Source organism: Balaenoptera musculus, chromosome 18 (genome assembly GCF_009873245.2).
Source record: "Balaenoptera musculus isolate JJ_BM4_2016_0621 chromosome 18, mBalMus1.pri.v3, whole genome shotgun sequence".
NCBI lineage: Eukaryota > Metazoa > Chordata > Mammalia > Artiodactyla > Balaenopteridae > Balaenoptera > Balaenoptera musculus.
Genome location: NC_045802.1, coordinates 68,554,382 through 68,568,521, shown reverse-complemented (window position 1 = coordinate 68,568,521; position 14,140 = coordinate 68,554,382). Strand labels below are relative to the sequence as shown.

General features: G+C 42.2%; 1 protein-coding gene across 3 annotated transcripts in view; it reads right to left on the bottom strand.

Moving 5' to 3' along the window:
- Positions 1-12,381, bottom strand: part of CLYBL (citramalyl-CoA lyase) — a 239,066-nt gene extending 226,685 nt beyond the window's left edge. For 2 of the 3 annotated variants that reach the window (XM_036832077.1, XM_036832078.1), the window contains exon 1: positions 12,286-12,365. In XM_036832077.1, the coding sequence (XP_036687972.1) occupies positions 12,286-12,347 (62 nt within the window). In that variant the 5' untranslated portion in view covers positions 12,348-12,365. Of the gene's footprint in view, positions 1-12,285 lie in introns of all 3 variants that reach the window. The other variant, XM_036832076.1, reaches the window with a different exon arrangement.
- Between the last annotated feature and the right edge of the window lie 1,759 nt (positions 12,382-14,140).

Genomic DNA, 14,140 nt, shown 5'->3' with positions numbered 1-14,140 from the left:
CTGGTTTGCCTGGAACAGAGGGGCTTCCAGGAATGTGGGACCTTCAGCGCTAAAACCAGGACAGTCCTGGGCAAGTTGAGACAGTTGGTCCCCCTACCTCCCCGGACTACTTAAAGTTACTTTCTGCCTCATAACCAAAAACATGATTTTTGTTTACAGCATCCCATTTAGCTTCTCACCATGCATTTGGGCAACTCAAGTCTATTTCTAATGATGTCAACAAACATTTAAAAATACCTAACACTTCACATTGACCTTTTAATACCAATTCAAGTGACAAAGTACACATATTCTTATTCTGAGTTCTTTTCAAAATGATCATTCTAAAATTTCACAGTTCTTTTTAACCCCTGACTCCTCTTTAGCATTCTTCCTATAAAGATTTCTTCCCTTTCTCTCTCACTGCTTTCATTCTTCTCTGCCCTACAATTTCTCCCCTCTGCACCCTTCTTCTCCCATTTCCATCCTCCATTTGGATGGCATTAAAAGGTCAAATTAAACCCAAAGTAAGCTGAAGATAGGAAATAATAAAGATAAGAACAGAAATCAATGAAATAGAAAACAGAAAAAATAGGAAAAATATATAAAACCAAAAGATAGTTCAAGAAGATCAATAAACTGATAAAACTCTAGCCAGACTGACCAAGTAAAAAGGAGAGACAAAAGAATTACAAATACCAAGGAAAGAGAGCAAGTCACTACTGACAATATGAACATTAAAAGGATGATAGGGCTGGAGGTGGGAGTGAGGGTTAACTGCAAATGGGCTCGAGATAATTTGGGGGATGGCAGAAATTTGGGGGTGATCTAAAACTGGATCGTGGTGACGGGTTGCACAACTCTACAAATTTACTAATGATTATTTAATTAACACTTACAAAAGATGAATTTTATGGTGTGTAAATTATACCTCTATAAAGCTCTAAGAAAAAGGATAAGGGACAATCATAACTCTATGCCCATGAATTTGACCACTTAGATGAAACGGACAAACTCTTTGAAAGACACAAACTACCAATGCTCACTCAAGAAGAATTAGATAACCTGAGTAGCCTTTTATGTATGAAAGAAATTGAATTTGTAGTTTAAAATTTTTTCCACAATGAAAACTCCAGGCAAAAACATTTATGGAAAAAACATTACCAACCTGATCAAAGGCAATTTAGAATATCAGTAGCCATTATGAGGAACATTTGAAATCTTCAAACTTGATTTCCTTAAAACCAAATTGGACTACAATAGTTCCAAGTTTTCCAGAACTGAGTGGAATGCTTATTTCGATTGGTATTTTGAGGCTTTCCAATGATATCAGGAATCTAAAATTGCCTCTCTGTAAAATAAGGTTTTAAGACTGAGGCAAAGGATTAAAGAAAGATAAAATGGCTGCTGAAGTCTCAGGCTCTTCTTCCTGGGCTTCTTTGTCTCAGACTCCACCTCCGATGCCATCACCTCCGATGCCATCTTCCTCCTTCTCTTCTACACCACCTATGCCTCCTCTATACCCTCAATCCTCCCATACTAATTCTCTTGCCAAACTTCCCCTTTTCTCTGAAACTCTCCCCACTCCCTTTTCCTCTGAACTTGTCAGAATTTATCCTTTTAAAATTAAGTCTTCTGAGGGTCCAGAGGCTAAATCCTTAATTTCTTATTCTCCCTGGACTAAAGGTGAACTGCGAGCCATAGTCAAAGATTCTCCTAAAGTAACCGAAGATCCTCACAGGTTTGCTGAAGAATTTAATATAGTCATTCAAATTTATCAACCTGTTTTTTCCTGACTTATATTGGCTGGTTCATATGCTTGTTGATGAAGGCCAGGCTCAGCTTTGGATGAAAACCACTAACTGGAAAAGTCCTGAAAGGTCTCTAGAATTACAACTGGGAGACCAGCCCACTAACTTCTTATACAATCAGGCTCAGGCAATCACGAGATGACTTCATCAAGCAATCCCTAGGGCTTTTCCAAAGCCTGTTCATTGGAACAAAATTCAGGCTTGCACACAAAAATCTGAGAACCTGTTCATGATTATTACAATCAACTTCAGATTGTTTTCAAAGAAAATTCTGGTCTTCTTTCAGATGTTGATTCCACCCAGGTAGCTTTTAACTCCATGTTTATTAATGGGCTGAACTGCGACCTTCCCTTGAAGTAAAAAGGACCAGGTTGGAATGGGAAACTGTGTCCATTCCAGATTTAGTTAATCTGGCAAAACAGATCTTTCCTACTCTAGATGAGTCACCTCCAAGGAAGACCACCAAAATTCTTAATCTTCAGCTCTAGCAAATGAAAGCTCCCAGAGAAAATGAAAACCCTCCTGTTTTCTGCTGTTATTGTAAAAAGCTAAGACACTGAAAAAGAGACTTACAAATTTAAGTGCTTTAGGCAACTCTGGCCCTCTAACCAACCTTTTTGGAAGAGATTTTGAGGGGTCTATTTGAATTCTGATGGGAGGTGCACTGTGAATTTTGCCAACATCAGTTGGAGATTTTGCCCATATGGGAAGTGGTAGCTGATTCAATGGGGACAAACAATCAGTGTTTCCAGAAACTGCTCTAGTACCGTCAGAGATGGAACAAATAAAAGATGTCAAAGGGTCATTTAATTCACCTGCTAGGTCACTTTGATGACTATTGTCAAACTGCAGTTTGCCCAAACCCAGTTTCGATGTTTAGGGCATCTGATATCAGAACAAGGGCTAAACCTAGATCCAGATAGACTTTATGGTATCTTAAGTTTCCCCAAACCCAGAACTAAGCGCCAACTGCGAGGTTTACTCAGGCTAGTTAGTTACTGCCGAAATTGGGATTCCAAATTTCTCTCTTATGGCCAAACCTCTATATGTTTTACTCAACAATAATAACCCTGACCCATTTTTATGGAATGAACTGAATGACATAGACTTCAAGGCCTTAAAGGAGAGTATGATGAACCCACCTGCCCTTGGGCACACCCATTATAGATTCCCCTTTTCTTTTTTTGTATATGAAAAGGAAGGGAACACCCTTGGCGTACTCACCCAAAAACATGGGGACCACCATTGACACACAAGGTATAATAGCCAGCAACTGGGCCCTGTGGCACAGGGATACTCCCCTTGCCTTAGAGCCATTACAGTCACTGCCCTCTTGCTTAAGACCACCAAGAAAATTGTTGTGGGATCCCCTTTAACCATTTTTGTACCTCATGCAGTAGAAGCTCTCCTGAATTCCCACCATACTCAACATTTCTCAGCCAGACATCTCACCTCCCCTGAAGCCCTCTCATTACCTGCCCCTCACATAACTCTTTTACACTGTAATAACCTTAACTCAACTACTCTTCTCCCCTCCGCCACGGAAAGAGTTCCTCACCACTGCTTAACTCTGACGGACCACCTCCTGACTCCTCGCAATGATCTACAGGAAATTTCATTGGGTAACACTGACTTCTCACAGTTCACTGATGGTTCTTTTTCTTAAAGGTGATGAAGGCAAATATTGTGCTGGGTATGCTATTACTACTCCTTTTGATGTTGTTGAGGTAGCATCTTTACGGCTACTTTGGCCCAAGAGGCTGACTTATATTCCCTTACACGTGCTTGTGATTTAGCCAAGGATAAAACTGTCAATATTTAAACTGATAGTAGATATGATTTTTGGAGTAACTTGTGATTTTGGAATGTTGTGGAAGCAACATGGCTTCCTTATTTCCATTGGAAGTAAAAATTTAAATGGCCCCTATGTTCAAGAATTATTAAAAAAAAAAAAAGAATGATTGAATACAGTACTCTTACCAGCTGCTTTAGCTATTATTAAGGTTCTGGGACATTCTAAGCTTGATTCTCTGGAAGCTAGGGTAAATCACTTTGCTGATAATTCTGCAAGGAATGCTGCCTTTAAAAGGACCACCAGCATCCAAACTTCTGTCATGATCCAAAGGGATATTTCACCAAATGATAATTTAGAAAAACTGGCTAGAGAAGCTCAACAATTGGTCTCAGAAAAGAAAAAACAAAATTGGAAATTCAATAATTGTTGTTTTGATAAAAAGAGAAAGCTCAGGTTTGGACCAAACAACAACCCAGTCCTACCAGACACAGTAAAATTCCCACTCTTCACTACCATACATTCATAAAACCACTGGTCTACTGACAAAATGACAGCCTTCATGAATCAATATTGGTGGGGAAACATTAAGAAGGCCACAAAAAGTGCCTACCTCACTTGTCCCATTGTCCAAAGTACAATCCAGGGAAGCTGTTCATGTTGCTCCCAGACATTTTAAACTGTTTAATGAACCATCTGAGGTCTGAATTTTATACAATTTATTCCATCTAGTGGAATATGTCATGACCTATGTTTTAGTCATGACCTATATGTTTACACACTGGACTGAAGCTTTCCCTTGCAGACAGGGAACTCCTCTCAAACTTCATAGTGATTGAGGAATCCATTTTTACTGGCCAGGCACTTACAAAGTATGTGCTGCTTGTCTGGTTTTATAACACTTTCACTGTACTTCCGACCCTCAATCCTCTAGTTTAGTTAAACAGACTAACAGCATTATTAAGACTCAATTGGCAAAATTTGTAGAGACCCTCCAAATACTTTGGCCAAAAGCATTGCCATTGGTCCTTCTAAAACTCAGATCCATCCCTTTTGGAACTCATAAACTCTCACCCTTTGAAATAGTCACAGGATGCCCAATACACTTGGCTCCTGCTTCTTTTGACGCACAACTGATAAAAGGAGAGACACTCCAATATTGCAAAGGCTAACTGGTACTATTAAAAGTAACCATGTTTTGGTAGAGCAATCTTTTCACAGTGTGCCCTCAGGAAATGAAGACCTTAAGCATCACACATTGCAACCTGAAGATTTCATCTATTGGAAAAGACACCTCCAGAAGAACTTTCTTCAATCTCACTGGAAAGACTCCTATCAAATACTGTTAACCAACCCTTGTGCCACCAAACCCCAAGAAACAGACTCCTGTATTCATGTGACACACCTAAAGAAAGCACCAAATTCTGACTGGAACCGAATGTCACCTGGTGACCTGAAAGTAAAGATTTCCCAGAACTGAAGCAGATGCTAACTGATCAGACAGCTTTCCCAAGAAATCTGTACCAGGCCTTTTGAAAGTTTGTTGCCAAACCTTTGATGACGTAACACTTCAGATGATCTCCAATGTCTACGACCTTGTTAACACATAGACTTCAGATAAAAAGTGCCTGAGAGTTCCCCCTCCAGCCCCTCCTTGTTACTGGAATGTGACCTTAAAAGGTTCCCAATCTGTGCACTTTCCCTACAACATGAAACACTATACGTAGGGAAGGTCCTTCCAGACACTGCAGCACAAAAAGCTGCTGAAACGAGAAAACCTGACTTGATCAGCAATACTTTCAGAGAAAAATCTTGATCAAAAGGTGGAAATATGAAAAATTAATTAAACAGAAACCTTAATTACATAGAGTTGGGAAACTAGAAGGGGGTACTCTCATCACCTGGCACCACTGCAGAGCCCAAGAGGAAGAAGAAGACTGCTCTTCTTTCCTGCCAAGGACTCAATAAATGAAAAGCCATGGACTCTGCTTACTACGGCCCTCCCAACTTCCTTTCCTTCTCTATAAAAGGATTCTCCTTCCCTTGTCATGCAGGAAGTTGAACATGTATTGTCATGGTTGCTGACCCTGAATTGCAATTCTCTGCTGATCCCAAATAAACCCATTTCTGCTAAAGAACTATCTGGCAGTCTATTTGCTTCAGGTCAACAACCCTTTCCCCAGTTTGGTGGTAGCCTTGAAAACCAACAGCTAAAACTACAGTGAAAACCAGCAGCCTGGCAGCCACTGGAGGGGGCAGGGCAGGACTGGAGCTCTTTCAAAGCTACACTCCCAGAGGACTGTCACTACTTGACCTGTCTGGTGGTTCCCTGGAAGACCCCACTGACCTGACTCAGAGTTGAACAGTGGTAACAGCATTTTCCCCAAAGTCATTTTTCAAAAACCATCAGAAGCAATTATTTAAGATCACAGCTACCTGAGATAGCAGATAACAGTTGGGGTAAACAACAGGTTAAAAAACAGCTTAAACAGAAAAGCTGGAGAATGAGATATCCATAGAGTTTGAAAAGCTCTGACATATTCCTGGGAATCTAAAAGTCTATGCATATGTGTAGGGCAGTTGATGGCAGATCCACCTTACAAGAAATACTGATGGAAGTTCTTCAGGCTGAAAGTAATCCCAAACAATAATTCAAATTCATACACATACACAAAGAGCAATGGTAAAGGTAACTGTGTAATTATAAAACACTGTTTAATTGCATACTTCTGTTCCTTTCTTCTCTTCTCTAATTTTAAAAGCAACTATATAAAAAAAATTATATAATTGTATTGTTAGGCCTATAACATTTAGAAACTTAATATATTTGCCAGTAACAACACAAAGGAGGTGGGTAGGAGCAAAGATGTACTGGGTTAAAGAAATGGCACCAGATGGTAACTCAAATCCACAGAAACATTTGAAAAGAACCAGGAACAGTAAATAAGGTTACTATAACAAATACTATAAAGTAAGTGTGTGTTTGTGTGTGTGTGTACTTGCATCTCCTTCTCCTAGTTTCTTTAAAAGACATAAAATTATATAAATGATAACTACAAGCCAAAGCAATCTTGAGAAAGAAAAACAGAGCTGGAGGAGACTCCTTGACTTTAGACTATACTACAAAGCTACAGTAATCAAGACACTATGGTACTGGCACAAAAACAGAAATATAGATCAATGGAACAGGATAGAAAGCCCAGAGATAAACCCATGCACATACAGTCACCTATCTTTGATAAAGGAGGCAAGAGTATACAATGGAGAAAAGCTTCTTCAATAAGTGGTGCTGGGAAAACTGGACAGCTACATGTAAAAGAATGAAATTAGAACACTCCCTAACACCATACACAAAAATAAACTCAAAATGGATTAAAGACCTAAATGTAAGACACTATAAAACTCTTAGAGGAAAACATAGGCAGAACACTCTGTGACATAAATCACAGCAAGATCCTTTTTGACCCACCTCCTAGAGAAAGGGAAATAAAAACAAAAATAAACTAATGGGACCTAATGAAACTTAGAAGCTTTTGTACAGCAAAGGAAACCATAAAAAAGACAAAAAGACAACCCTCAGAAAGCAAGAAAATATTTGCAAATGAAGCAACTGACAAAGGATTAATCTCCAATATTTACAAGCAGCTCATGCAGCTCAATATCAAAAAAAACAAACAACCCAATCCAAAAATGGGCAGAAGACCTAAATAGACATTTCTCCAAAGAAGATATACAGATTGCCAACAAACCTATGAAAGAATGCTCAACATCATTAATCATTAGAGAAATGCAAATCAAAACTACAATGAGGTATCACCTCACACCAGTCAGAATGGCCATCATCAAAAAATCTACTAACGATAAATGCCGGAGAGGGTGTGGAGAAAAGGGAACCCTCTTGCACTGTTGGTGGGAATGTAAACTGATACAGCCACTATGGAGAACAGTATGGAGGTTCCTTAAAAAACTAAAAATAGAACTACCGTATGACCCAGCAATCCCACTACTGGGCATATACCCTGAGAAAACCATAATTCAAAAAGAGTCATGTACCACAATGTTCATTGCAGCACTATTTACAATAGCCAGGACATAGAAGCAACCTAAGTGTCTGTCGACAGATGAATGGATAAAGAAGATGTGGCACATATATACAATGGAATATTACTCAGCCATAAAAAGAAACGAAATTGAGTTATTTGTAGTGAGGTGGATGGACCTAGAGTCTGTCATACAGAGTGAAGTAAGTCAGAAAGAGAAAAACAAATACCATATGCTAACACATATATATGGAATCTAAAAAAAAAAAAAAAAAAAGGTTCTGAAGAACCTAGGGACAGGACAGGAAAAAAGATGCAGACGTAGAGTAGAGAATGGACTTGAGAACACGAGGAGGGGAAAGGGTAAGCTGGGACAAAGTGAGAGAGTGGCATGGACATATATACACTACCAAATGTAAAATAGATAGCTAGTGGGAAGCAGCCGCATAGCACAGGGAGATCAGCTCGGTGCTTTGTGACCACCTAGAGGGGTGGGATAGGGAGGGTGAGAGGGAGACGCAAGAGAGAGGGGATATGGGGATATATATATACATGTAGCTGATTCACTTTAGCTGTTTCTGTTATACAGCAGAAACTAACATAAAAATGTAAAGCAATTATACTCCAATAAAAATGTTAAAGAAATGATAACTACAACAAAGTATCACTGGATTTGTAACATATATAAATATAATAACAATAATATCATAAAAAAGAAGAAAAGGGAATAGAACTATATAGATATAACATTTCTCCATCTTCTGGAATTAAGTTAGTATAAATCAAAAGTAGATTCTGATAAGTTAAGATGTATATGGTAACATATTATACATACAATGAAATATCCAGCCATAGGAAGGAATGGAGTTCTAATACATGCTACACCATGGAAGACTCTTGAAAACATTATGCTAAGTGAAATAAGCCAGAAACAAAAGGACAAATATTGCAAGATTCCACTTCTATGAAATACCTAAAATAGGCAAATTCAGAGACACAAAAAGTAGATTAGAGAATACCAGGTGCTAGGAAGGAGGAGTTATTGCTTAATGGGCACCGAGTTTGTTTGGAGTGATGAAAAAATCAGGGGGATAGTGAATATGATAATGCCACTAAACCGTACATTTAAAATGGTTAAGGTGGCAAAGTTTATGTTATACATATTTTACCACAATTTTTTTTAAAAGATGCATATGGTAAGCCTTAGAGCAACCACTAAAAAAAAAATAGTGGAAAAAAATCATTAAAGAAATAAAAAGTATTACAAAAGAAAATATTCACTTAATGCAAAAGAAAGCAGTAGAAAAGGAATAGAGGAACAAAAAAGACATGAGACATATAGAAACCAATACCAAATAAACACATTACAAGAAAGGAAAAGTACAGACCAATGTCACTCATGAATACAGATGTAAAACCCTCAAAATATTTTGCAAATCAAATCCAACAATGTATAAAAAGAATTATATGCCATGACTAAGTGGGATTTATGCCAGGTATACAAGGCTGGTCCAATATTCAGAAATCAATTAATGTATATGCCACATCAACAGGCTAAAGAAGAAAAATCATATGATCATATCAATTGATTACAGAAAAAGAACCTGACAAAATTCAACACTGATTCATGTTAAAAAAAAAAAAAAAACCTCAGTAAATAGGGAATAAAAAAGTTCTACAAAACACCTACAACTGGGCTTCCCTGGTGGTGCAGTGGTTGAGAGTCCGCCTGCCAGTGCAGGGGACACGGGTTCGAGCCCTGGTCTGGGAAGATCCCACATGCCGCGGAGCAACTAGGCCCGTGAGCCACAACTACTGAGCCTGTGTGTCTGGAGCCTGTGCTCCACAACAAGAGAGGCCGCGATAGTGAGAGGCCCACGCACCGCAATGAAGAGTGGCCCCCGCTTGCCGCACTTAGAGAAAGCCCTTGCACAGAAACGAAGACCCAACACAGCCAAAAAAAAAAAAAAGAATAAATTTATAAAAAAAAACAAAAACAAAAACAAAAAAAACACCTACAACTAACATCAGACTTAACAGTGGAAACTGGATGCTTTCCCTAAGATTGGGAACAAGGCAAGAATGCTTCCTCTCATCACTCCTATTTAACATGCTACTAAAACCACTAGCTAGTGCAACTAGACAAGAAAAGGGAAAAGAGAATCTTACCGTATGATGAATATATGAAACAACTTCACTGAAGGGGATGGAAGAAAAAGGTGCTAACCTAAGTAACTGTGGAAATGAGCGGAACCTATAAGACTAAAGGGAAAGGAACTACACCTAAGCACTGCACTCTAGTTGATAAAGCTTTTTTCCCATGGAGTATGGTCTAACAAGTCAGATACTGCTACATGTGTATGCTGCAACTGAATAACTGAGTAACTGGATGGCGCATGGTGGGAGCCAGGTTTCTCACTGGGGGAGTGAAAATTTACAAACAAGCAAGGTGAAGAGGCTAGAATGATTCTATGGTTACATCAGAAATATTTCTAGATGTGTATTTATGCATGGGTTACTATTCACACATATTTCTTTGAGGATTTAAAAGACATCCCTAGCAATAGCACACCTACCTGTGGGCAGTTATGTTCCCCCAACTTGAGGACAGGGTATTTATATAAACTGAGAAGTGGCAACAGAGAGCTGCAAGGCTGGAGACAGGATAGGCGGGGAAGCATCAGGGGCAGCAAGAGAGGCAAATGTTGGAGGGTCAGGAAGAGGTTTCAGCACCTGCCTATCAGCAATGTTGCTGATACTCTAAAAACAGAAGAAAAAAGCCAACAGAAGCCAGTCCACTGGCCTGAAGCTGAAGTGCAACGTAACTGGGATAGAAATTAAGGCATGTCTAGGCAGACTTTTCTAAGTTGACCTTGGGCACATTTACTTTTCCCATCCCCATGTGTGCTGAAGGCGCCAGGACCCACAGGATTTAACTTGGGGTGTAGGCTCTGGGAAGGGCCCTGCATGAAAGCCTGCTGCCATGGCCTTGGTGGGGTGTGCAGGCGTGCTGAGAATGAGCCAGTGTGCTAAGGGAGATGACGAACATTATGAGCTGGGCCCCAAGAGCCTTAGAAGTAGGTGACTGGGTGTGGTCACTTGACCCATTGTTGAACAGGCCACAGAAGCTGGCCCCTTCACAGGCCAGGAAAGGACTTTCTGGAAGGGTCTGGGTAGACCCCTTCAGGGGCTCCTCTGGCTCCAGGGGTGAGCTCCGGTGTCCAGGGACATTACCAGGCCCAGATGTAGGAAATGGGAAGGTGGGATGCATAAAACCAGGTGGGCCCTGGTATGGGACACCGATGAGTCAGGAAGCACCGAGCAAGCAGATGTAAAAAAGTTCCAGACCAGGGCTTCCCTGGTGGCGCAGTGGTTGAGAATGTGCCAATGCAGGGGACACGGGTTCGAGCCCTGGTCTGGGAGGATCCCACATGCCGCGGAGCAACTAGGCCCGTGAGCCACAATTACTGAGCCTGCGCATCTGGAGCCTGTGCTCCGCAACAACAGAGGCCGCGATAGTGAGAGGCCCGCGCACTGCGATGAAGAGTGGCCCCCGCTTACTGCGATGAAGAGTGGCCCCCGCTTGCCGCAACTGGAGAAAGCCCCCTCGCACAGAAACGAAGACCCAACACAGCCATAAAAAAAAAAAAGTTCCAGACCAGGAGCCACTGACTTGGTTTCTGAACCCAACTCTGCCATTCTCCGCTTTGAGAGTCACTTAGCCTCTCCTAGCCTCAGTTTCCTCATCTTTATGAACGACTCACCCAGCTTCTTCACATGGTGATCAGCGAACAGAATGCGATACGGTATGTGCATGTAGTTGGCAAACAAGCAAGTCTCAACCAGCGGTTCTCAAAGTGTGATCTGGGGACACCTGGGGGTGGGGGCGGGGTGCCCTGAGACCCTTTGAGAGGGTCTGCGAGCTCTTCCCTTTTCCAAATAGATTGTGCATGAGCCTGGAATTTCCTGGCAAACTTCCTCCAAGACAGCTGATATGAGACTCCAATGGTCCTTAATTAAACTGAAGAGATTTTCAAACATATAAAACCATGCCACTTTTTTTTAAATAGTTATTTTCATTATAGATGTCATTTGCTTTAAATTTGAATGGATTTGTTATTTTTAAATGAATAGTTAAAATTTTTGTTTTAATTCCTCATACCGTTAAAATCAACAGATACAAGCAAAAGCTCTTCGGGGTCCTCAATAATTACTCAGCCTGTAAAGGGGTCCTGAGACCAGACAGTTTGGGAACCGCTGTGCCCAACAACAGCGGAGGCGAGCCGCCTCTCAGCAGCCTCTCAGCATCCTCTGAGAGGCTGACTCCAGGCCCCCTTTTATAAAACACGCATACGTTCACGGTTTCCACGTGTGGGGACGCTAGTTTTGTTTTCTGGGTCTCAGAGATCCAACGCTTGTACCCATTTCCCCGGCTCAAGCAAGGGCCCTCCCACAGGGAGGCACGGACAGTGTGGGGTGACCCTCGCGGGGCGTCGGCGACCTTGGCAGAGGTCGAGCCCGCACGCGCGGGAGGCGCACGGTGCTCCCGGCCGGCGGGAGTTCCCGCCAGTGGGCGAGAAGGCCGCGCCTGCGCGGCGCTGAGCCGGGTACCGACCCACGGCGAGCCTGGCCGGGTGGCGGGGGACTGGGGACGTGCACTCACAGCCTCGGCAGCGCCGCTGCCGCCGCTCCGCGCGCCGCCCTCCTCAGCAGACGCACCGCCATCTTGTCTGCGCGTGGGCCCCGCCCCCGCCATGTCCGTCTCCGCTTCGTCCCGCCCCTGTCGCCACGCCCCCACGCCGCCGCGTCCCGCCTAGAGCCCGTCTCCACGCCCCGCCCCGTCCCCGCAAGCCACGCCCCCTGCTCTAGCGCACCTGCCCCCTCCGGCTGTCAGAACTTCCAGGCTGTAACGCGAGGCAGAGCAGAGAGTCCGAATGGGTGGATTTTTGGGTGACTGAATCCAACCCTTCCCCGTGCTTCTGGGTTTTTAGGGCGGGTTTTGAGAGACCTTGCATTTTCCCAGCCAGACGTGGCCAGATTTTCTAGGGATTTCTTTACTGTTTTTGTTTAAATACTATACCTAACAAAGATTGTGACTCTCACCGTGTGCGTGCCTCGGTTAACAGTTAATCCATTATGGGACATATATGACTGTAATAGGATCAGAATAGATGCTGCTGGCAGCTTTCTGGGCCAAAGAAATGCTTGTTGAAGACACGGGGCAGCAAACACAACGCTTCACTCCAACTCCTTCCTGCCAGTCTGTCAAAACTCGGGCTTCACAGTCAGGAGAATGCTAAGGTATTAAAACAGCTTACCAGCTGTGCGACTTTGGACAAATGACTTAAACTCTCCCTGCTGCAGTTTCCTCCTATAAGATGGGAATATAAATAGTACTCACCTCGGGGGCTTCCCTTCCCTGGTGGCGCAGTGGTTGAGAATCTGCCTGCCAATGCAGGGGACACGGGTTCGAGCCCTGGTCTGGGAAGATCCCACATGCCACGGAGCAACTAGGCCCGTGAGCCACAACTACTGAGCCTGCGCGTCTGGAGCCTGTGCTCCGCAACAAGAGAGGCCGCGATAGTGAGAGGCCCGCGCACCGCGATGAAGAGTGGCCCCCGCTTGCCACAACTAGAGAAAGCCCTCGCACAGAAACGAAGACCCAACACAGCCAAAAATAAATAAATAAATAAATAAATAAATAAACCTTATTAAATAGTACTCACCTCATAGGGTTATCATAAGGATATGTTGTGTTAATATACCGAGAGCTTAAAACATCTTCTGGCCCAGAGCACGTGCTCAGTAACGTTAATTACTTCTCATTATTATTATCATCACACCAATTCCTTTCTTAAAAATCTTTGGTGACTTCCAATGAGAAGTGTTAAAATGAAAAACAAATGAAGAACAACCTTGAAAATTCCCTGAGCAGACAAAATCTGTTTCACCATACAAGCAAAGCCTAATTTAGCTTATTTTGCAAGACAACTTGACCTAGGTCATTTCTTGCTTATGCCTCTGGAAATCACAAGCAAAAACTTGAACTATTTCCCAAGGTAACCACTGACCAATTCCCTATATTGAAGAAAACTCTAGTATTGTAACCAATCACTGTGAAGAATAAACAGTCACTACTCTCTCACTAAATAAGCTGCTTTGTAACAATATATCCCCGAGCCTCGTTCCATGTTTTGGTTTGAGTGCTCCCAGTTTGCAAAATGTCTTTTTGATGTGGGCACAATAAACTTTTACCAGTTACTACTTTGGGGATTCATTGGTTTTACTTCTGTTATTTATGAAACTTTGACAGAAGCATTTAGAATAAAACCCCAGTTCTTCACCATGACCCTGAAGTCCTTACTCTGTCTGACCTCTGCCTGTCCCTTCAGCCTTCTCTCAGCCCCACCCATCTTCTTTCTGTGGGTTTTTTTTTGTTTTTGTTTTTTGTTTTTTTAGTGCGATAAGCCCCCTCCCACTTCAGGGCCTTTGCACATGCTGTTTCCTATCCCCAGAAC